The sequence below is a fragment of the Dryobates pubescens genome, chromosome Z (assembly GCF_014839835.1).
Source record: "Dryobates pubescens isolate bDryPub1 chromosome Z, bDryPub1.pri, whole genome shotgun sequence".
NCBI lineage: Eukaryota > Metazoa > Chordata > Aves > Piciformes > Picidae > Dryobates > Dryobates pubescens.
This window is the reverse complement of record NC_071657.1, coordinates 118,015,406-118,037,044: the sequence shown is the minus strand read 5'-3', so window position 1 is coordinate 118,037,044 and position 21,639 is coordinate 118,015,406. Positions and strand designations below refer to the sequence as shown.

Sequence of the window (21,639 nt, the reverse complement as noted above, 5' to 3'; positions counted from 1 at the left end):
ACATGCACACAGTCATATATCTCTCTGTGTGTGCGTACATTTGATACGTCTGGAACACGTAAAACTTTCATCTGGGGAAAGATATAAAATCCCTTCTAGTCCGAATCAGCAGAGATTTGTAAGAATAATAATAAATAATATAAGTTACAAAAGCTCACAGCCAGAAGTCCAGAAGAACCAGGACAGTGGAGGAAGAACAACTTGGTTTATGGAGTTCTTTTCTTGTCTCTGGTGAGCAAGCTCGTCCTGGCTGATTTCAGGAATATGTGATGTGAAGCTGATTTCTGCAGAATCGTAGCATGTTTTAGTTGGAGGGGACTTTAGAAGCCAGCTAGTCTACCCCCTCATGCTGGGGACAGGGTATTTTCCCTGTAATGCAAGGTTTGTTGGTAGATGTATGACTTCAGAGGAGATCCTGTGTGAATTCAGGAAAACTCAACCATCCAAGTGGGTCTTACAGAAATGGCAAGGTGTGGTTTCTTCCTCCATAAAAATTCCCATTAGAAACTTCCTATTGCAGCTGATGATTTCAGACAGCAAGAACTTGATGTACCCTGCAAATCTCAAGGTCAAATGTTGTCCTAACCATGGATCAGCCTGGGCAGGCATTGCTTGAATAGAAGACCACAAGAGACCTCTCAAAAGTGTCACAGGAGCATCTGCTGAACAGTATGGTTGAGATATTACTCTTTGGCAGAGGCCATGGCTCATGACTTCAAATTTGCAGGCTCCTTGGTCACCTAGGCTATGTTCAAGGCCAGGTTTGGAGGGTTGGAACTAGATGATCATTAAGGATCATTAAGATGATCCATCCCAAACCATTCTAACAATCTATGAATCTGTGAAATGTTCTATCAATCTGTGTTTAAACTAGTAACTACTTCATCCAGATCTGTTCTTTGGTCCTGAAGCCAACCAGCATGCTTAGCCCTCATTCTTACCATCAACGGTCTTTCCTCCTTCAAAGGCAATTTAGCTTCAACTATTCTGCTTGTTGGGAGTGCTCTGTGGCCTTTGCTATCCCTTGAACCATGACTAGGTGTCACCTGAGGTACTCTTAACAGTTTATCAGCATCTATGGCCACCAGCTAGTGTTTGAGCTGGTGTCCTGGCCATTTGGTTTATCAGTGTGGAAGTAACTAGAGAGGAGTTCAAGCATAATCTCAGCTGCCTGTGGCCAGCTCACTGAAACCTCATAGCTGCACTGCCAAGCAGAGATGTATATTTGCATTAATTCCCACCTGCCCCATCTGTTTAATAATGGAAGATAAATGGGAAACATGGAAAACAGAGGTCAGAACTGGAGATCTGTTGACCAACACAGGCTTCCTCCTTACAATATGAATATTCCCTGGTGTTTTTTCATTTATAATGCACTTGTTTCACCTTTCAATTATGGTAGGGTTACCTGGAGGCAGGAAAGGGATTCTGAGCTTTCCCATCAGTCTCCATGTGGCCTTCCATTCTCAGCAGATTACTTCAGGAAGCAAACTGCAGCCTGGATAGTTTCCAAGGGCAGTTATGGAGGCAGGTGCTGAAACTGATGAGAGCGCTCCTTACCCTGGGAAACTCTCAGAGATGGAGCTGTCTTTTGATGACATTTCCTCATTCTCCTCCAGCTGTGTGAGCCCTGACAGCTGAGGGTTTTGCATTCTCAGATAAATCTTCACCCTTGCATCCCCTTGCCACCACCACAGCTCTGCAAAGGGAGAACACACTCTGGTATAGCAACGCTGTTTTGATTTGGGACGGCCAAAGTGTCCTACAGTGAACCTTTCTCCTCAATATGTCATTCAAAGCCAACCCATGCATCAGCTCCTACCCAAGCCTGGGAATGTTCCTTTGAAGTTTCCTTCCTCCTCACGCTCCCAGAAGTCTCACAAACAGCACTGCTGGCTGCAGCTGGAAGAGACAAGGGAAAGACAAGAAGGGTGTTTCTGAAAACTGTTTCCGTCTGGTGACAGTGATTGAAGGGATTAAGAAGGGCTCCATCTTCTCCCCATCTTGAGCCGGGCTGTGACATGTTATAAGAGCAAGAAAACCTACCAAATTGAAGGTTGTGGCTTGGATGAATCACCTTTCTCAGGAAATCAACCCTTGCCTGCACAAAGGGACAGAATGACTGGAAATACCTATTTTGTCAAATATTGGCTCTAACACACATGACAGAGCTTATCTGTCTTGGTCTCCAAATGAAAACTGAGCAAATACTTTATGCACACCACATCTGAAGGCTGGCTCTGTTTCTTCTAGATGCTGCAGGACCTGTTTTCTTGGCAGCACCGAAGTGGGTTTATGGAGATGATATTATCTTATTTAGGGTGACCTTTTTATAGGAGGCTTAATATGTAAAATGGGACTACAGGCAGCAACCAAGACAGAGCTGAATCCTGAGGAGCTGGTTGTACAGAACAATAGCTATGAGGTGGGGTTTTTTAGGCTCTTCCGTTGAGTGATATAGAAGAGGAGCAGTATGTGGACCATTCTAGAAAGCCTCTGCTAAATTTCCCACTCATTACTGACAGTTGTGACTGTTGAATCCTAACAATGACAATCAGATGCCGTTTGATATGACAGTTTTAGCAAGCCTGTGATTTTGCTTCTTTCCCCCCTCCCCTTATGGAAGGGAAAATAAAATTGCTTTGTTTTGTTTTTCCTTCCCTTCCTGTGGGAATGTGAAATGTGGTCACACACTTTGCAATCAACATTTAGGAATACGAATCACCCACTGCTGGTGCAATCAGTCCTGATATCTACTATCTGGGTTTGTGCAAATCTTTCATTTCTTCTTCTCTAGTGGCAACACACCCATTGCAGTGTGGGGAACTCACCTAGACCTGATCCAAAACCCTCAGATCCGGGCAAAGCATGGTGGAAAGGAACACGTCAATGTGAGTATAGCTGCTGAGCTGGGGATCAGTCACAAGAGGGGACATGTCCAAGGGGGTGACAGGACCTGGCTGACACCTCTAGAGGTTGAAATTTTCTATTGTATCCAGAAAAGATGAGATGACATACTTTCAGAAAGATCCCCTTATCCTCTCTCCTTGAAGGGACACCGGACCAAAGAAGGGACACAAAGAGGCATCATGAAGGGTGATTCAAATCTGAAGCCTGTTTATTCTGTTGGTTCAAGGATATCTGTCCTTTTTCTTGTCCCACATACAACCTACAGTATTTATTAGCCATGCCTATGCATAATTAGATTCAAATTAAGTTATTAGTTAAGCATGCTGGAATCAGAAGAGACTGTGGATGATCCTCTTGGTATTACTGTGTCCAATCCCTGGACTATTTAGGGTCTTACAAGAGTGTATCCAGGTTTAACCTTCTAGATTTACAGCTGAATTCAACTCTCAGTGTCTGCCAAAGAATCAGAAACCATTCTGAAGAGGTCAGCAAGGCTCTACCAAGGATTGGGAGGGCAATTCTCTCTGAAGGAGTCAATTGCCAGTAGATGCCAAGCAGCCCCTGATAGAACTGTAAAAGGTGTGGGGTTAGCACCTCTAATTAAGAGACTCAGGAACAGGAAGCACCTGCTGACACCTACAGTATGTTGGAGGATAGGGCCCTGCAAAAGCATCTGAAAAGGTGTTGACTGCTTATGGGCACTTTCTGGGACAAAGTGTGAAAGAGAATCCCAGAAGAGGCTCCACAAATAGAAGCTGCAGAGGGGATAATTGAGGTGGAGGCAGAAAGTCCAGACTCTCCTTTTCAGAGATTTTAAGATTATTGCACAGGCTTTCCACCCAAGATTCTCAAAGCACTTTGTGGACTTTAGGTAATCTGCCATCTACATGAGCAATGGTGAAGCTGTGGTAGATTCAAAAAGAAAATGGAAGGATATAGGGTAGATTGATTTGCATCTGAAGTTTGCAGGTCGAGATAACTAAATTTGAGGTTTATTGAAGTTCTGGCATGGACTAGTATCTTTCTTCATAAGCCAAATCCAAAGCAATTGTCATGGAATCACAGAATCGCTTTGCTTGGAAAAGATCTTTAAGATCATCGAGTCCAACTGTCAACCCAATAGTACATGGCCACACTTCACTAGATTCACAGAATATCTGCTGAGGTTAGTTTCTAGGCCTGATGCGACTCTTGATTGACAGTTTTCAAATCCTTGATGAATTGTGGGAAAACCCTGGCCTGAGTGATTATTTGTATAATCAGCCTGGAGAAGAGGAGGCTCAGAGGAGATCTTATTGCTGTCTATGTCTACCTGAAGGGAGGTTGTAGTCAGGTGGGGATTGGTCTCTTCTCCCAGGCAACCAGCACCAGAAGAAGAGGACACAGTCTCAAGCTCCACCAGAGGAGGTTTAGGCTGGCTGTTAGGAAGAAGTTCTTCAGAGAAAGAGTGATTTGCCATTGGAATGGGCTGCCCAGGGAGGTGGTGGAGTAACCATCACTGAAGGTGTTTGAGAAGAGACTGGATGGGGCACTTGGTACTATGGTTTAGTTGATTAGATGGTGTTGAGTGATAGGTTGGACTTGATGACCTTGAAGGTCTTTTCCAACCTGGTCTGTTCTGTTCTGTTCTGTTCTATTCTACTCTGTTGTGTTGTGTTGTGTTGTGTTCTATTCTATTCTATTCTATCCTATTCTATCCTATTCTATTCTAATTTTGTGATATACTTTGGTTACACATTCCATTCCCTGGTACAGCACAACTCAATGCTTACCCAGCTGCCCTGCAGACTTGGAAGTCTGCATGGCTTCATCATCAGACTCCAACTCTTGCCTGACACAACCATGGTGTTGTGTACATGATGAAGCCTGTTCATCACCTCATGATGTTTCTGTAGACCTGCCCATCAGTTTTATGCTGCGAAGGAGCCTGCTTGTTCCTGGAGAGAGCTGGATGCATCAAGCTAGCAACCATGATGTAGAAAAATGAAGGCTCACATCTTAATGGACAATCAGGCATCTAATTACTAGTTGTTTAAAATGGGAATTCTTTACAATGTATCTTTCACAATCTGTTATCCATTTCTCTAAAACATAAAAGCATCAGGTCTTTGACAGGGCTAGAAGACAACTCCAGGGTCTCATGAGACTGACTTCACTGTCTTCACAGTTCCAGCTTTCTGGGCTTCCTTTTAGGTAACCTGATGTTCAAACAGGAATCCTGGGCACAACTGAACATGCACTGGCCATGCACTTTACACACAGGAAAAAACAACTCAACAAACAAACAAACAAATAAACCCCCACAAAACACCAACAACAAAACAAACCAAACAAATAAGTAAAACAACCCTCAACTTTCTGTTTCCAGAAGGAAATTAAGTTGGGGAAGGTGCTGACAATGTCAGCCCCAGAGGCTGAGCTTCTTCAGGGAAGAGACATGGAATGGTCAATTGTGTTGCAAACTGCTCCACACACTCCCAGTGAAACTTTCCTAATCCTTTCCCAGCCTTGATTGTGTGATGAGTTTGGGTTATGTTTTGAAGTAGTGGAGCACCAACCAGTCTCATGATAATAAGGAAGTCTGCTCCTCCCTGTCCTCTGGCAGTAAGTGGGGTCTCATCTCACTGGGAGATGCCTTTTCACCTGGAGGGCTGGGGGCAGTTTCCATTAAACTTTCTTTATGTTGGATTTCTTCTTCCAGAACTGTGAGGTGCAAAACAGCACAGAGATGACCTGCCAGGCTCCAGCACTGGCTGTCGACCCAAATCACCATTCAGAGCTTGCTGAGCGTCCAGAAGAGTTTGGCTTCATTCTTGACAATGTGCAGTCTCTGCTGATACTCAACAAAACCAACTTCACCTACTACCCAAACCCAATCTTTGAGGTTTTTAATCCCTCAGGGATTCTGGAGCTGAAGCCGGGAAGTCCCATCATACTGAAGGTGAGGACCAAGGATTGGATGAGGAAGGACAAACACATGCTGCTTATTGCCTGTCCATGTCTGCCAATACCTCATGAATTACAGTGGTATCCTGCTGCAATCCCAACTGCATCCCAGAAATTTCCTTCACTAATTGCACCTACCATATCTAATCATATCTGAGTCACCATGTACAAACACGAATCAGCATCTTCCAATACTTGTAAGTAACAAGCCTAAACTCCTGTGTGCAGCCCAAATTTGTACCCACTGCTGTTCACCAAAGAACATTTTCTACCACTGCAAGAGGGCTGACAGTTAAATACCCAAGTCATCTTCTTGCTTGGGTTCTCTTCCTCTCATTCCTGGTTGAATCCTACTGGTCCTACTTTATGGTCAAACATTTCCATATCAGAGCTTGTAAGTGGTACAGGTGTGAAGAAAAGATGGTGCCTGCAGAACATCATCTTGCCCATTTGGAAAGAGGTCTGGTTTACTGGCCTGAATATGTTTTGGAAGAGTCTGTTTGTGCAAGACTTATGCAAAATTTCTGATTTTATTCCAGTGAAAGACTGGAACACAACAGGCTGTTATGACTGATGGCAGTCTCCATCCATCCATGCTGTCCTCTCTATGACTTTCTACATTGGCTTTTCCTCTCTGTGTTAGCTAAAGGCAGACCACAGATATTAAATTCAGTGTACAACTTGTGTCACAAGAGTAAAGTAGAGGTGGAAGGCAAACTCTTTCCTAATGTGTTGGTTTTTTTTGGGGGGTGGGTGTTGGTGATATTCCTTTTTATCTAGGGCAAGAACCTGATCCCACCAGTGGCAGGAGGGAATGCCAAGCTGAACTACACCGTTTTGGTAGGTGAGAAGCCCTGTGCAGTGACCGTATCAGATGTTCAGCTACTGTGTGAATCTCCAAACCTCACTGGAAGGCACAAGGTGATGGTAAGTAGTGCTTAAACCTCAGGCTTTCCTCCATGGGTGGGTTGGAAGGGCACACTGAAGAACTGTCAGGGATCTCCCAGGAGTTTGCATCACCACTTGTCTTCTGTAGATCCCATAAACATCAGGGCGTCTTCCTGGCATGATATCCTCATCAAGAGTAATTTGGAGAACTAGAAAATTAAGATGGACATCTTTATGAACAGTAAGAAACCTTTCATAATCAAGACTCTTTAGGGAAGCTTGCCTCTATTTTTATACTCTGTACAGAATCATAGGATGATTTTGGTTGGAAAGGACCTTTGAAGGTCATCTAGTCCAGCCCTGTTGCAGTGATCCAGGACATCTGCAACTAGATCAGGTTGCTCTGAACCCCATCCATCCTGATCTGGAATGTTTCCAGGGATGGGACATCTACCATCTCTCTGGGTAACCTGGGCCAGTATTTCACCACCCTCATCATAAAAAATTTCTTCCTTTGATCTAGCCTAAATCTGTCTGTTTTAGTTTAAAACTATCACCCTTTGCCCTGTCACAACAGGTCCTGCTAAGAGGATTGTTCCAATCTTTCTTCCAGGCCCCTTTAAGTACTGAGAGGCCACTAGAAGGTCTCTCTGGGGCCTTTTCTCCTTGAGGCTGGACAGCCACAATTCTCTCAGTCTGTCCTCAAAGCAGAGAGGTTCCAGTCCTCTGATCATTGTTGTGGCCTCCTCTGATCACATAGGTCTATCATGTGCTGAGGACTCCAGAGCTGGCCCCAGCACTGCAGGTTGGGGCTCAGCAGAGCAGAGGGGCAGAATCCCCTCCTTCCCCCAGCTGCTGTCCATGCTGCTGGAAATCAGCCCAGAACATAGTTGGCTTCTGGGGGTGCTAGCACATATTGCAACCTCATGTCCAGCTTTTCATCCACCAGCACCCCCAAGTCCTTCTCCTCAGGGCTACTTTCCATTCCTTCATCTCCCAGCCTGTATACTCATGCGAGTTCACATATGGAACATGGTTCTTACATGTCACAGTTTGTTAAATTCAGCACAGTCTTTATCAATTTGTAACATGCTGGTGGCTAAAACTTTCCTTTATGTAAGAGAAAGCATTTTTGAAGGATATGGATGATAGCGTGACTGGACTTTGAGTTTTTGACGTCTAGACAGCTTAGTATGCTCCTGCACATCCTTTCTGGAACTTGTGAAAAATGAATTTAATGATTACATCAGAGGGAGCTTCTTCTCCTCTCACCATTGATTTATTCACTCCTTCTTTGCTTTCCTCTCAGTAATTTGCATTCCTCAGTGCTGTTGGTTGATAAACAGCACATCAGCAAACTCATCTGAGCTGTGGGTGGAAAGACAATGAAAGCTAACAGCTGACATCAGACATAGGGATGATCAATGTTTCTCATTCCTTGTGATCAACTTTTTTCCACCTCCCTGTTGCCCTCCTGAAGCTGTATCTGTCACATATTTATTTCAATAGCAGTTGACGGAGACTTGGCACGGCTCTTTAAAACGAGAGTTTTCTGGAGACTTTTAGGAAGCAGGAAGCTTCTGGTGACCATTTTGGGTCTTGTCTGTGACTGCTGCTGAGAAATCTCATACTGGCTACTTAACTTCTCTGTGCCAGAGTTTGTCATCTGGAAAATAGAAGTAATAATCCTTTTCAACCATGCAAATATACTGTGGCTCTCGATTCATTATAAAGCACATTAAGACACTCCAAGAGGAGCAGTAATGAAGTGGGAGATTTTCTCTGTGTGAATACCAAAGCTTTTGAACAAGGCGTTATATGTTCCCTGTCATTTTCATGAATATAATTAAACATATGGTTAGTCAGAGATGGGCAAAGCCAATCCTGGGGAGAGAGAAAACTCAAAGTCAGGTGAGCAATAATCAACCCCTGGGGATCGGCGAGGATGAACATCTGGTCAGGTCTTACTAATTGGGAAGACTTCCCTGCTTCTGCAGCCTGGGACAGATTAAGTGAAGCCATAGAGAAAAAAATAATCCCTTTTTGAGGATGCTGATCAAACAGGAGATGCTGCTGGAAACATGGGAAGATGATCCCACTGAAGCCTGTTAATGAGCATCAGTTTTAGGGGCAAGTTACAGATTTCTCATTCAGCTGCCAACACTGAGGCAAGTCTTTGACAGTGTCTGGGCTGGGAACCTGCTGGGAAGGTCACCTGCAATGGAGGCCAATGCTCAAGGATGGGCTTTGCATCTTTAACTTAACAGGGGGACAGCAGGGCTGGGAAATGCCTCCTCCAGCATGGCATGGCGTGGCATCTCTGTTGCTTGGGTTGGTACAAAATCTATCCACACGTTTCACATGAATGTCACTTTGATGGCCAGGATGATTGACAGGTAGCTCTCCCAGGTCCTCCTCCAGTTTCTGTCAGTGATTTAATGTGTCACCTTGACAAAATTGCTGAACAAACCCTTTCTTGCAAAGTGAGGTGGCCTAGATCTGAGAGGGGACCACGGGAGTGAGTCAAGCATTGCAATACTGAGATTATTTCTAAGGGAAGGACCAGTTACAATGACACATATTGATGTCAACACTTCTTGATCCAGTTCAGTTATCATTGATATAATGACAGAGTTGTTTAAAAAAAAAAAAAAACAAAAAATAACACAAAGGTTTGAGCGATGGTTAAAAAAAAGTGACTTAAACTCAGAGGCAAGCTCTTTTCAAAGAAAGCCAAGAGGCATGAGGAAGATCCATGGCCTGTTTTCCCTAGTATTAAGTGATAGGACAGGAGGAAATGGCCTCAAGTTGTGCCAGGGGAGGTTTAGTTTGCATATCAGGAAAAATTTCTCTCCTGAGGAGTGGCCTAGCATTGGAATAGGCTGCCCAGGGAGGTGGTGGAGTCACCATCCCTGGAGGTGTTCAAGAAATACATAGGCATGGCTCTTTGGAACATGGTTTAGTGGGCATGGTGATGTTTGATGGTTGTATTCAGTGGTCTTACAGGTCCTTTCCAACTGAAATGGTTCTGAGATTTTATGATTCTACAACTGTGTTGGAAAAGGTCTGTAGTGAGGAAATGGAGTCCATTGAAGGATAAAGGCACTTACATATGGAAAGTCACACTGAACTCCTTAGGTAGTGAATGGAGAGATGGTCAAATATAACAACTGAAGTTCAGGACACAATTCATCTCATCCTAAGGTAGACAATTCGGTTGGGCTGGGGCAAATTGTGCTAGAAAAGATGCAACCACAGTCAAGTTTTACACAACAGGAACTCCTGAACCGCTACAGGTGGCCCCTAAGAATTTGCTGGAGAAAACTGGGCTTTACCATAGGGCTGCTTGGGATCAGTTTAGGGTTAATAGGACTTCATGGGTACTTCAGACTTGTTTGGGAATATGGAAGGCTCATGTTTAGCCTTCTGGAAGTCATAAATAGCTTCTTTCAGAAACGCTCAGTGGCCCAAGAAATAAAGTAAGGCTGTATCCACATATTTGCTTGTTTTTCTTTTAAATCCTCACTGTAACAGGCTCTTCAGGCTTGCTTCAACAGATTCCCTCAGATCATGGCAGTTTGGTTGGTGAACTATGAGACCCTTCCCAGTGTTGAAACCACTTTTAGAGAGGAGTGCATGGGGCTAACTTTGTTGGACTCCTACCTCTAGGAGCCTAGATCCTCTTAATGAAGAGAAATGAGAACTTAGTCTGAATGAAATGACTCATCCCAATGTCAAAGCAGGTGTCAAAAGCAGCTCACATAAATCACATCCTAAAAAGTGGTTTTTCTTTGTATTGACTCTGGAAGCATGTTGTGATGTCTGACTGACTCAGATGTGTGTGTCAAATGTTTGGTGAGAGGAATCCCACCCATGGAGACAGGCTGTTCTGTGAGCTTTGAGGACAGACCTGCACTGGGGATTGGGATGGGGTTGTTTGATTCTAGTCTGATACTCCTGGAATAAACTCATCAAACTGTGGGGCTTGGAGAAAAAGGGCTGCTGTTGGAAACAGAACATGAAATATAAAAGAAAGAGAAATATATAGATATGTATAGATATTGATCTATAGATATTGGTCAGTATCTGTTTCTAGATATTGTTCAATATAGTTAATGATCTACTGGGACAGGAAGGAAAATGTGCAAGCCGATGAGCAAATTTTGCTGGAGGATGTAGGATACAGGCTTAGGGTAAAAGGCAACAGCTTTCAGTGCATAGATATTAGGAAGCACTTCCTCACAGAATGCTTGATTAGGCACTGGAATGGTCTGCCCAGGGAGGTGGTGGAGTCGCCGTCACTGGCGGTCTTTAAGAAAAGATTGGATGTGGCACTTGATGGCATGGTTTACCTCCTGTTGTGGTGTTAAGAGTAGGTTGGACTTGATGAACTCAGAGGTCTTTTCCAGCCTCAGTGAGTCTGTGATTCTGTGATTAGCATAAGAGTTTGGCAGATTCTCAGCTGAGCACCCATGTACCAATAGCAAACCTCTGCTCTGTGCAGGCTTTATAAATGACAGGGACCTTGTGTCTTGAAATAGATGAAGAAACTACTTACTGCTATGTCCTCAGCCTGTGTGAGTGGTAGGTTGTTCCTTGGCCACTGAAGATCCATCAATGTCATACTGCAGGAAGGGTCATCTTGAAACTCTGTTACTTGGTCAGGCGAGCTTAGGTTTGGTTTCATTCCTCATTGTGGACATTGTTATCTCTCTAGAACCCATGCCAAAACATCATGACAGGACGTTGGTGATGGAAATTAGATGTTTCCAAGCATTCACTTTTGTCTTGTTCAAGATGTAAGTGTTACAGCTTTGTCCAGGACTTCCTGAGAAAGAGCCTACAGCTGGTGTTAGAGCTAAACAGGCAGCAAAGTGCTCTTTAGCCCAGAGAAGAGCCATCTGAGAGGGCATCTTATCAATGAGTATAAATATTTAAAGGCTGACGGACAAGGGATGGGGCTGGGCTCTTTCCAGTGGTGCCCAATGGCTGAACAAAGGCCAACAGGTACAAACTAGAACACAGAAGGTTTAACTTGGGTATAAGAAAAGAAATCTTTACTTTGAGGGTGCCAGAGCACTGGGACAGGCTGCCCAAAGAGGTTGCAGAGTCCCTTCCATCCCCTGCCATTCTGTGATTCTGTTGTAACTGGGTCCAGAATAATTTCTAGAAGATAGTGAGGTCACAGTTATTCATGTCAGTTATTCATTGTGGTAGTGAGGAGTGAGAGCAGCTGGGAAAATTTCATTAATTCATGACTCTACTTCATTGTCTTTTCTGCTGGCTCCAACCTTTCTTAGGGCCAGTTTCTTCCTTCTGCAGCCTGGAGAGGAAACCCAAGAAGGTGCCTGAGCTGAGGCATGGGAGGACTGGGATTAATGTATATGCAGGCAGGCTGCAGACAGACTGATTAGTTGAGAGCCAGTGGAATGAAGGACAAGTTTAGTCACCGTGCTGGGATGTGGGATGCTTTTTACTAGCTGTTGTGGGAGCAGGAAAGGTAAGGGAGAGCTCCTCATAAAAGAGCAAGAAAAAGGTTCAATTACATTCTGCAGTGGTCACAGTTGCAGTGAGAGGCACATAGCCCTGGCATCTTGGCTGCATTTCTTCCTTTCAGCAGGGCCTGATATGCCTCTCCTTGACAGAGGTCAGCTGTAGTAAAGTGATGGGGCTCACTACCATGCCACGAGCCTTCAAGCTTTTTGCATGGCTTCTTCCTAGCTTTATGATGAGCTGTCATAGAATCATGAAGGTTGGAAAATTCCTCTAAGATCAAGTCTAACCATCAACCCAACACTACCATGCCCAATAAACTGTATCCTAAAGTGCCATGTCTACAATTTTTTTAGTCACTTCCAGGGATGATGACTCCACTAGGGCAGTCTGTTCCAATACATTTTCAGTAAAGAATTGTTTCCTACTATCCAATCTAAACCTTCCCAGATGCAACTTGAGGCCATTTCCTCCTGTCCTATCACTTGATACTAGGGAGAAGAGACCATGGATCTATATGGAAGGATAGGATAGGATAGGATAGGATAGGATAGGATAGGATAGGATAGGATAGGATAGGATAGGATAGGATAGGATAGGATAGAATAGAATAGAATAAACCAGGTTGGAAAAGACCTTTGAGATCATCAAGTCCAACCTATCACCCAGCACCATCTAATCAACTAAACCATGGCACCAAGTGCCTCATCCAGTCTCTTCCTAAACACCTCCAGTGATGGTGACTCCACCACCTCCCTGGGCAGCCCATTCCAATGGCAAATCACTCTTTCTCTGAAGAACTTCTTCCTAACATCCAGCCTGAACCTCCCCTGATACAGTTTGACACTGTGTCCTCTTGTTCTGGTGCTGGTTGCCTGGGAGAAGAGACCAACCCCTATCTGACTACAACCTTCCTTCAGGTAGTTGTAGACAGCAATAAGCAATATTTCATGCCTCTTTGTTTTCCTTGGAAAAGACTTGACTCTGAGATTTAGTCAATCTTTATTTAACCATTGCTCAAACGTTCTCTTCTCTTCTCTTCTCTTCTCTTCTCTTCTCTTCTCTTCTCTTCTCTTCTCTTCTCTTCTCTTCTCTTCTCTTCTCTTCTCTTCTCTTCTCTTCTCTTCTCTTCTCTTCTCTTTTCTCTTCTCTTCTCTCTTTTTTCCTTTTCTTTTTTTCTTTTTTCTTTTCTAGCATTTCACAATCTTTTTAGCTGGGGAGGAAAGGGGTTGTCACCAACCAGAGAATCATAGAATGATTTGGGTTGTTACGAAACTTTAAAGGCCATTTAATCCACCCTCCCCTGCAGTGAACAGGGACATCTTCAGCTAGATCAGGTTACACAACCTTAGTCAGGGTGTGATGGAGTTCTGTTTTCCTGCTTCTTCAACAGTTTCAATGCAGCTCTGTCCTGCTTTCCCTCTAGGCTCGTGTAGGAGGGATGGAATTCTCCCCAGGGATGGTCTACATCTCTCCAGACAGCCCTCTCAGCTTGCCAGCTATTGTCAGCATTGCAGTGGCTGGTGGCCTTCTCATCATCTTCATTGTGGCCGTGTTGATAGCATACAAGCGCAAATCCAGGGAGAGTGACCTCACCCTCAAGCGCCTGCAGATGCAGATGGACAACCTGGAGTCCAGGGTGGCACTGGAGTGCAAAGAAGGTAGGATGAAGAAGTAAGACTGACACTCTGTCACTGCATCTAGCCTTTGAGCCCAAATATCACAAGCAAAAGGAAATGTTGAATTCCTGTGGGTAAGGCTCAAGCCTGGATCTAGTCTAACATTGTCTCTTTTCTGTGAGTTCAGTTTGTCCACCCTGAACTAACTGCATTTGCTAACTCAGAGTCCAGAGACAGCCTTGGCATGTGTCCCTGGGGAAAGGCTGTTCTTGCCCACCTTCATCTTCACTTATACCTTACTCTCATGCATATATGTCTGTGGGCCTTTCTCACCATGGTGATGAAGTTCTGGACTGTCATTACTACATGAGTGGTTCCTGTTTTGTGTCAGCCTTTGCAGAGCTGCAGACAGACATTCACGAGCTGACAAGTGATCTGGATGGAGCTGGGATCCCCTTCCTCGACTACCGAACCTACACTATGAGGGTGCTTTTCCCTGGCATTGAAGATCACCCAGTCCTGAGGGATCTGGAGGTAAGAAATCAACTCCTCTCAAGCTTCCCTCTCTGTCCTCAATGCAAGAGATATTGTGGGTTGTGAGGACATTGTTGTTTACCATGCTGTGTCCTACCAGGGATGAAACAGCACCTTGTTAAAAGTCCAGGTTGCAAAGGGATGAAGATTGTTGCTATCATAGATGTTAAAGTCTGTTTGATTAGCCATCTATTTGGAAGAGAATAATTGATCTGTGTGCATTAGATCTACTGTATAAAGCTTGTCCTTGGTCTTCATCCTGCTGGAGTTTGGATTTTAGACTGGGTTGATTAGTTACTGCCAGGGAAAAAAAAATTTGTGTAGCAGAGCAGCAGACTTGCCTGTGTCACTCCAGCTTTGTATGACACTTCCACTTTCTCAAGGACCTTTTTATTTTTCATGTGGCAACACCTCTAGAATTAACCTGCAGTCACTGAAGGAGGTTCACCTTTGCTGCCCTCTGTGGTTTGCAATGAGGTCAGAAAAAAACAGCAGCATCAATCTGCCCTTACACTGTCCACATCTGCCTCCTCCACTCCAGCTCATCACACCACGGCAGTGAAAGGACAGCAAAACATTGCTCAGCACTGCTGGGGTCTACACACAGCCTGCATTACCTCACTAGTGACAATGAGTTTGATGAGATTCCAAGTGAGGTCCGAAACTGCTTCAGGATTTGACAGATGGGCAGGCTTTGTTCTAAGGATACCTGGGCAAGAGGAGTGGGGGATACAGTATGGACAAGGCCAGAGAGGTTGTTAGCTAAGCTTTCTTCAATGTCTTTGGCAAGCTCTGAGCTTTAGAAAGGCTTTGACATGGACTGGTGAGATTGTCAGAGGCCAAGACTGGGGTTAGTTGGCAGAAAAGAGGAGCAAGAGTTGACACAGGCTTGGCTGGCTGCACAATAAGAGTGCCTGATCATATTTGCTTCTTCCTTTCAGGAGAACCAAAATTCATCAAACAGTGTGGAGAGTGTCTTGTCCCACTTGGTGGACAATGAGAGAAGTGAATCTTTTTAATCCCTCAAATGAACTAACCCTGCTTGTCAGGGCCTCAACAGTGGCAAGAGTCACAACAGTGGCTCTTAGGAACAGTACAAAAGTCCAATACCTCCTCCCACTTGGTAGACAATGAGGGCTATCCCTGCTCAGGAGGGACCAAAACAGCAGTAAAGTCACAACAATGACCCTGAGGAAAAATACCAAACATTTTATTGTTTTGTTGTTGGTTGTTTTGTTTTTCTTTCCTAATAACTATGAACAAGCATTATGGATAAAGGCACTTTTGCAGAGGAGTTCTTTCCTTAACTACTTTAGAAGAAACTAGGTCACATCTGTCAAAAAGGAAAAACAGATAGAAGAAAATCAAGACAAAAGCGAGGGGCTGGGAAGAGAGCAAAAAAGAGAGATTTCACCATCCTTGGATCCAGTGCTGTCTTCAGTCGTAGTCTTGACTGGAGCAGAATGGCTGGAAAGTTGCCTGGTAAAATAGGACCTGGGGGTGCTGGTTGACAGCTATCTGAACATGAGCCAGCAGTGTGCTAAGGTGGCCAAGAGGTCCAAGAACATTCTGACCTGTATCATGAATGGTGTGGCCAGCTGGAGTAGGGAAGTGATGGTACCCCCTGTGTTTGGCACTGGTGAGGCTGCACCATGAATACAGTGTTTAGTTTTGGGCCCCTCACTACAAAAAGGACATTGAGGTACTAGAGCACATCCAGAGAAGGGCAACAAAGCTGGTGAAGGGTCTGAAGAACAAATCTTATGAGGAGCAGCTGGAGGAACTGGGATTGTTTAGTTTGGAGAAGAGGAGGCTAAGTGGAGACTTTCTTGCTCTCTACAACTCCCTGAAAGGAGGTTGTATTGAAGTGAGGGTTAATCTCTTCTCCTGAGTATCAAGTGATAGAACAGGAGGAAATGGCCTGAAATTGTGGTAAGAAAGGTGGTGCCCAGGGAGGTGGTGGAGTTATGGTGCTTGGAGGTGTTCAAGAAACATGTGGACATGGCACTTTGGGACATTGTTTAATGACCATGGTGGTCTTAGGTTGACAGTTGGATCTGATGATCTTAGAGGTCTTTTCCAACTGAAACAATTCTATGATTCTTTGACAAATACATACACTCACCCTTCTATATCTTTTTTGGTCCAGGACCATCTTCAGGGTATCAGCTCTCTTGTGTTTGTGTGTTAAGTGTTCAGGAGAGTTCAGTGGCAGTAACAGTGTAATAACTGGGAATAACCGGGAATAAAAACTGGACAAGAAAGTTAATGGGAGCAACAGTAGACCAAAATTTGTCCTGTTGTCCAGTGCATGCTCAAACAGATGTTTTCCATCCATTTGACAGGAGCACAGGTAGAGAAAAGCAGCTACTGATTTGCCTCCACAGGGCTCCATCCATCTCTCTAAGGACCCCTGTCACAACAGTTCTGGTTCAAGTTGTTTGAGACTAGACAGGCCAAGTTCCTTGTTGTCCTTAGACAGAGAGATCCATTAAAAAACCTTTCCTGTCATCAAGGAGAAGGAGAACTTACCGGATTGAGTAGGAGGATGATCTGCATGTTGACTACTGTATATATTTCCCTTTAAGGTGTAAATAGAATGGCCTTGAGCTACCTTCCCTCAGAATGTGCAGCTCAGCAGCTTCAGCAAATGAGCGGGGGGGAGGTATATGTCTCCCACATGTATACATAGACACAAGCACTTTTGTCACCCTCACAGCCAAATTCAATCCATTATATGCGTTAATCTCAGCTGGCTGACCACAAGAGAGCATCTGACCCCTGTACAGGTTTGAGCATGAATGGTCCCAAACATATACACAGAGAAATACAGAGCTAGCCTTTCAATCTGCTACCTTTGATCTCTTCTTCTTTTCCTTTCCTTTCATTCATCTTTCTTTTTTGTCCTTAATCCTCTGCAAAGCCTCAACAGCTATTTCAGCATCAGCATCTTTGGCTACCAACATATCAGGGAAGGCAATTCCCATTCTGTTCCCTTCTCTGTAGCACCTAGAAGGAGTTACTATTTATTGCAGAAGGCCCCAGCAGAGATCCCTGCAGTGAGAAGTCTTACTTATTTCCAGTTCATTTGCTAATTAACTGCTTCCAGATGCCATACAAAATACTTCTCTTGTTATTTTTTGTTGTTTTTGTTTTAATTCTCCGTAATAACCTGGGGATAGACAATATTAAATGTTCAGGCAAGTGAGAAGTGAGTTAAAAATAATTATTGGCAGGATGGATGGTGGTTGGTTGGTTGTCTCAGGCAATTTACTAAGTAATTTATTTGCTGTATGCAAAAAGAATTAAAAGCTCTAATTTACAGAATGAAAAAAGTGATGACTCTTAGAGGAGTCGTGCATTACTTGGTTGTTTAAAGCATTCCAGCTTGGTTTGGATTGAAGTGCCAAATCTGGCTGGTTACGTGTCTTAGTAATGTGTTGTTCTGGGTTGACACATTCCAGCCAGCAGTGTGCCCAGGTGGCCAAGAAGGCCAATGGCATCCTGGCCTGCATTAGGAATAGTGTGGCCAGCAGGAGCAGGGAAGTCATTGTGCCCCTGTACTCTGCACTGGTTAGGCCACACCTTGAGTACTGTGTCCAGTTCTGGGCCCCTCAGTTTAAGAAGGACATTGAGACACTGGAACGTGTCCAGAGAAGGGCAACGAGGCTGGAGAGAGGCCTTGAGCACAAGCCCTACAAAGAAAGGCTGAGGGAGCTGGGATTGTTTAGCCTGGAGAAGAGGAGGCTCAGGGAAGACCTTATTACTGTCTACAACTACCTGAAGGGAGGTTGTAGCCAGGAGGGAGTTGGTCTCTTTTCTCAAGCAAACAGCACCAGAAGAAGAGGACACAGTCTCAAGCTGTGCCAGGGGAAGTTTAGGCTGGAGGTGAGGAGAAAGTTCTTCACAGAGAGGGTTGTTAGCCATTGGAATGGGCTGCCCAGGGAGGTGATGCAGTCACCATCCCTGGAGGTGTTCTAGAGGGGATTGGACGTGGCACTTGGTGCCATGGTTTAGTCATGGGGTCTGTGGTGACAGGTTGGACTTGATGATCTTTGAGGTCTCTTCCAACCTTTGTGATACTGTGATACTGTGACACTAGACCAGGTTGCTCAAATCCCTGTCCAGCCTGGCCTCGAATACTTCCAGGGATGGATGATGATGGCAGAGAGATAGCAAAGGTTGTATGGCCTGGGTAGGTCTGAAAGTGGGTAGAAAGAGAAAGGTATAAATTCACTTTCTTCTTGTGCAGGTCCCTGGCTATAGGCAGGAACGGGTGGAGAAAGGCCTGAAGTTCTTTGCACAGCTCATCAACAACAAGGTTTTCCTGCTGTCCTTCATCCGTACCCTGGAGTCCCAGCGGAGCTTCTCCATGCGGGACCGTGGTAATGTGGCCTCACTGATCATGACGGTGCTGCAGAGCAAGCTGGAGTATGCTACTGATGTCCTCAAACAGCTTTTGGCTGACCTCATAGATAAAAATCTGGAGAGCAAGAACCACCCCAAGCTGTTGCTCAGGAGGTAAGGATGCCTGATGCTGCAGAGGGCTGGGTGGGCGGCCTGTACTCCACTGTCCAGCATAAGGATTGCTAGTCATCTTTGGAGCAAAGGGGCAAATCTGCTTGTTTGTTGCATAGCAGGTGGTGAAACAAAGATGGTGCACAGCCACAGTTCACATGACCTAGTAGGGCTGGCATGAAGCTGTTCAGGGAGAGGACTGAGCAAGGAAAATAGGGCTGAATGAACTGAGTCCCTCTCCCTTTATGATTTCCTGCTCATACATGACTTCCTGACAGAGTTTGCCTTCTCTTAGAGGACTTTCCTCTTCCTCTCAGCATCTACTCTGAATTTCCTACCATTTTGGCAGGTGTGTCTGCAGATCTTGCTCCATCTTCTCACTAACCAGAAAGTAGTCAATGATTAGAAGTCACAGAACAAAACCACCTCTGGATATTAATGTAGATCTTCCAGAAAGCTTCATAAGGGCAGCAAAAGCCTGTGTTTCATAATCCTTATTTTGGGCTTGTTATGTGCTTAAGATGTTAATTTATGCTTATGTTTCCTTTTAACCTGGAAATGCCAGTTTCCTTGTGTAGGATCTACGGGTGTATCAGGTAGAGTAGAATATATTACAACCCTGATGCTGTCTCCTGTCTGGGGCATGGACTATCCTGCTTTAATTCTTGTTCACGAGTTAACTGTGGACACATGTTCTTCAGCTCTGCTATAGGATTGATCTCCTTGTCTCTCCTTGAGTAATGATGCTGGGAACTTGTTGAAGACAGTATAAGAGCAGGACAACAGAACTGGCTTCATATAAGCCACATGATTGGATTGGTACTTCTTGGCCAGGTCTGAGGTCTAAACTCTACAGTTCTGTGGGAGCTGTTGAATTAGAAGCCTACTGCTCTATAATTAATGTGTTTTCCCTGACTAGGAAAATGCTGCCTCTTCTCCCATTAGGATCATGTTCATCTCCCTTTCACAGTCTGAACCAACTCTTCTGGTTCAAGGACCCTAAGTAAAAACAGGAGGAGTCTTCTGGAGATGAATGACCTTTGCCACTGCTCAGAGCCAACTTTGAACAGTACTCAGCTGATTTTGATGGATAGCTTGGGCAGGGATGAGGTATATGGTGCCTAGTGGGAGGCTTTTAATCTGGAACACAGCCTGCTATGGAGGATCATCAAAAAAGGAAGCAGAAGATATTTCCTGGCATTTAGAATAGCAGTGCCAGAGGCAGACACTGGGCTTTCCTTTGGTGTCAGTTGGCTCCTTGATGTGATTAAAGCCCTACAGCTCAGCTGGTGACCTCCCTTCTGATGTCCCCAGGCTTTCTCTCTGTTCTCCTCCTCTGAAGATGAATGGGATAGTCTCCTAACTCTCTCCTCCCACCATTTTCTCTTTTTTGTTTACCTTTCTCCATCTATTTGTCTTCTCTAGCTATTAATTCCTGTCTTGTCCTAAGCATCCTATTTGTCTTCTTTCTCCTTCTTCCATCTCTTTTCTAAGTCTAGTCCTCTAGTCACTCTTATTAATATTCCTCTCCCCACCATCCCTGGTATTGATGTGAGATTTTCCCACAAGAGCAGAGAAGTTCCTATAGAAAACAGGCTGAAGATCAGCTGTATTTAGCTAGGGAAGGAACCAGCACTTGCTCTGTGTTGGTGTAATAGGGCACTGCTTTCAGGCAAGGCCATTGATGGGTTCCAAGCATACAGCTCCAGCAATGCAAACCCTCTCCCTTGCAAATCTCATGCTCCAGAGGAGGAAAGATCAACTTTATGCTGAAGAGCTAGGAAATATAAAAGGCAAGTTGAAGTCATAAGTGAGAACTCCTGCTTGGCTTTGGTGACAAGGAAGACCCACTTTAATCCATCCAGGTAGAGACACTTCCTTACCCAGGTAGAGACACTTCCTTACTTCTTGAGCAATGCCAGTATGTGTACTGGAGCCAGGTTTATTCTGTGCTTCTGGTGTCCACAGCACATTTACAGGTCTGAGCTGGACCTACTGTAGGAAGGTCCCCTAAAGACTCAAGATGGTTTTTAGTTTGATTGAGGACAGAGTGCTCAAGGGCAAATGGATGAGCTCTGTGTATGCACCATGTTGACATATTGAGGGGTATAATCACTCCTAAATGCCAAGGAGATAGTCAGTGCCAGATAACTGTTCTCTGGCGATTTAGATCTGTCTGTCTTAAGTATTTATGTACCCTACTTGTCATATGACCTAAATCTGAGCTCCTCATATTGATAGATTTATCCTTTCTGAGCTCCTCTGAGAAGATTCCCTCAAACTTTGTCATCTCCTCCTCATTGATGGAGAAACTGAGAAAAAGCCATGTAAGGACTTCCCTAGTTAAAGGAGAACCAACATGACAGTAAGGATTTGCCTTCAGGTTTCCTAAAACCAAAACTAAATCATAGTACCTAGGACATGCTTAATCCTGCTGGTGTCATCCCACACTTTCCATGGGGCTCAGAGATCTGGGCAGCAAGAGGGGTAAAGCCCATCTTTTGACTAGCCCTTTGATATGCCCAGCACAACCAACTAATTTCCAATTTGCTTTTCCTCCCTGGCTGATTTTAGGACAGAGTCTGTGGCTGAGAAGATGCTCACCAACTGGTTCACCTTCCTCCTGTATAAGTTCCTCAAGGTAAGGGGAGCAACATGCCTGGATGAACAGCTGCTTTAATTAATTTCTTCTTAAGAATGTTTAGTTGGAGCAAGCATTTTCCAGAAAGGA

General features: G+C 44.5%; 1 protein-coding gene across 2 annotated transcripts in view; it reads left to right on the top strand.

Annotated features, from left to right (window-relative positions):
• The window catches only part of PLXNA4 (plexin A4), a 538,983-nt gene that overhangs the window by 466,738 nt on the left and 50,606 nt on the right, over positions 1-21,639 (top strand). For both annotated transcript variants that reach the window (XM_054178000.1, XM_054177999.1), the window contains 7 exons: positions 2,798-2,891; positions 5,612-5,851; positions 6,637-6,783; positions 13,664-13,898; positions 14,248-14,390; positions 18,643-18,911; positions 21,483-21,549. In XM_054178000.1, the coding sequence (XP_054033975.1) occupies positions 2,798-2,891; positions 5,612-5,851; positions 6,637-6,783; positions 13,664-13,898; positions 14,248-14,390; positions 18,643-18,911; positions 21,483-21,549 (1,195 nt within the window). The remainder of the gene's footprint in view (positions 1-2,797; positions 2,892-5,611; positions 5,852-6,636; positions 6,784-13,663; positions 13,899-14,247; positions 14,391-18,642; positions 18,912-21,482; positions 21,550-21,639) is intronic.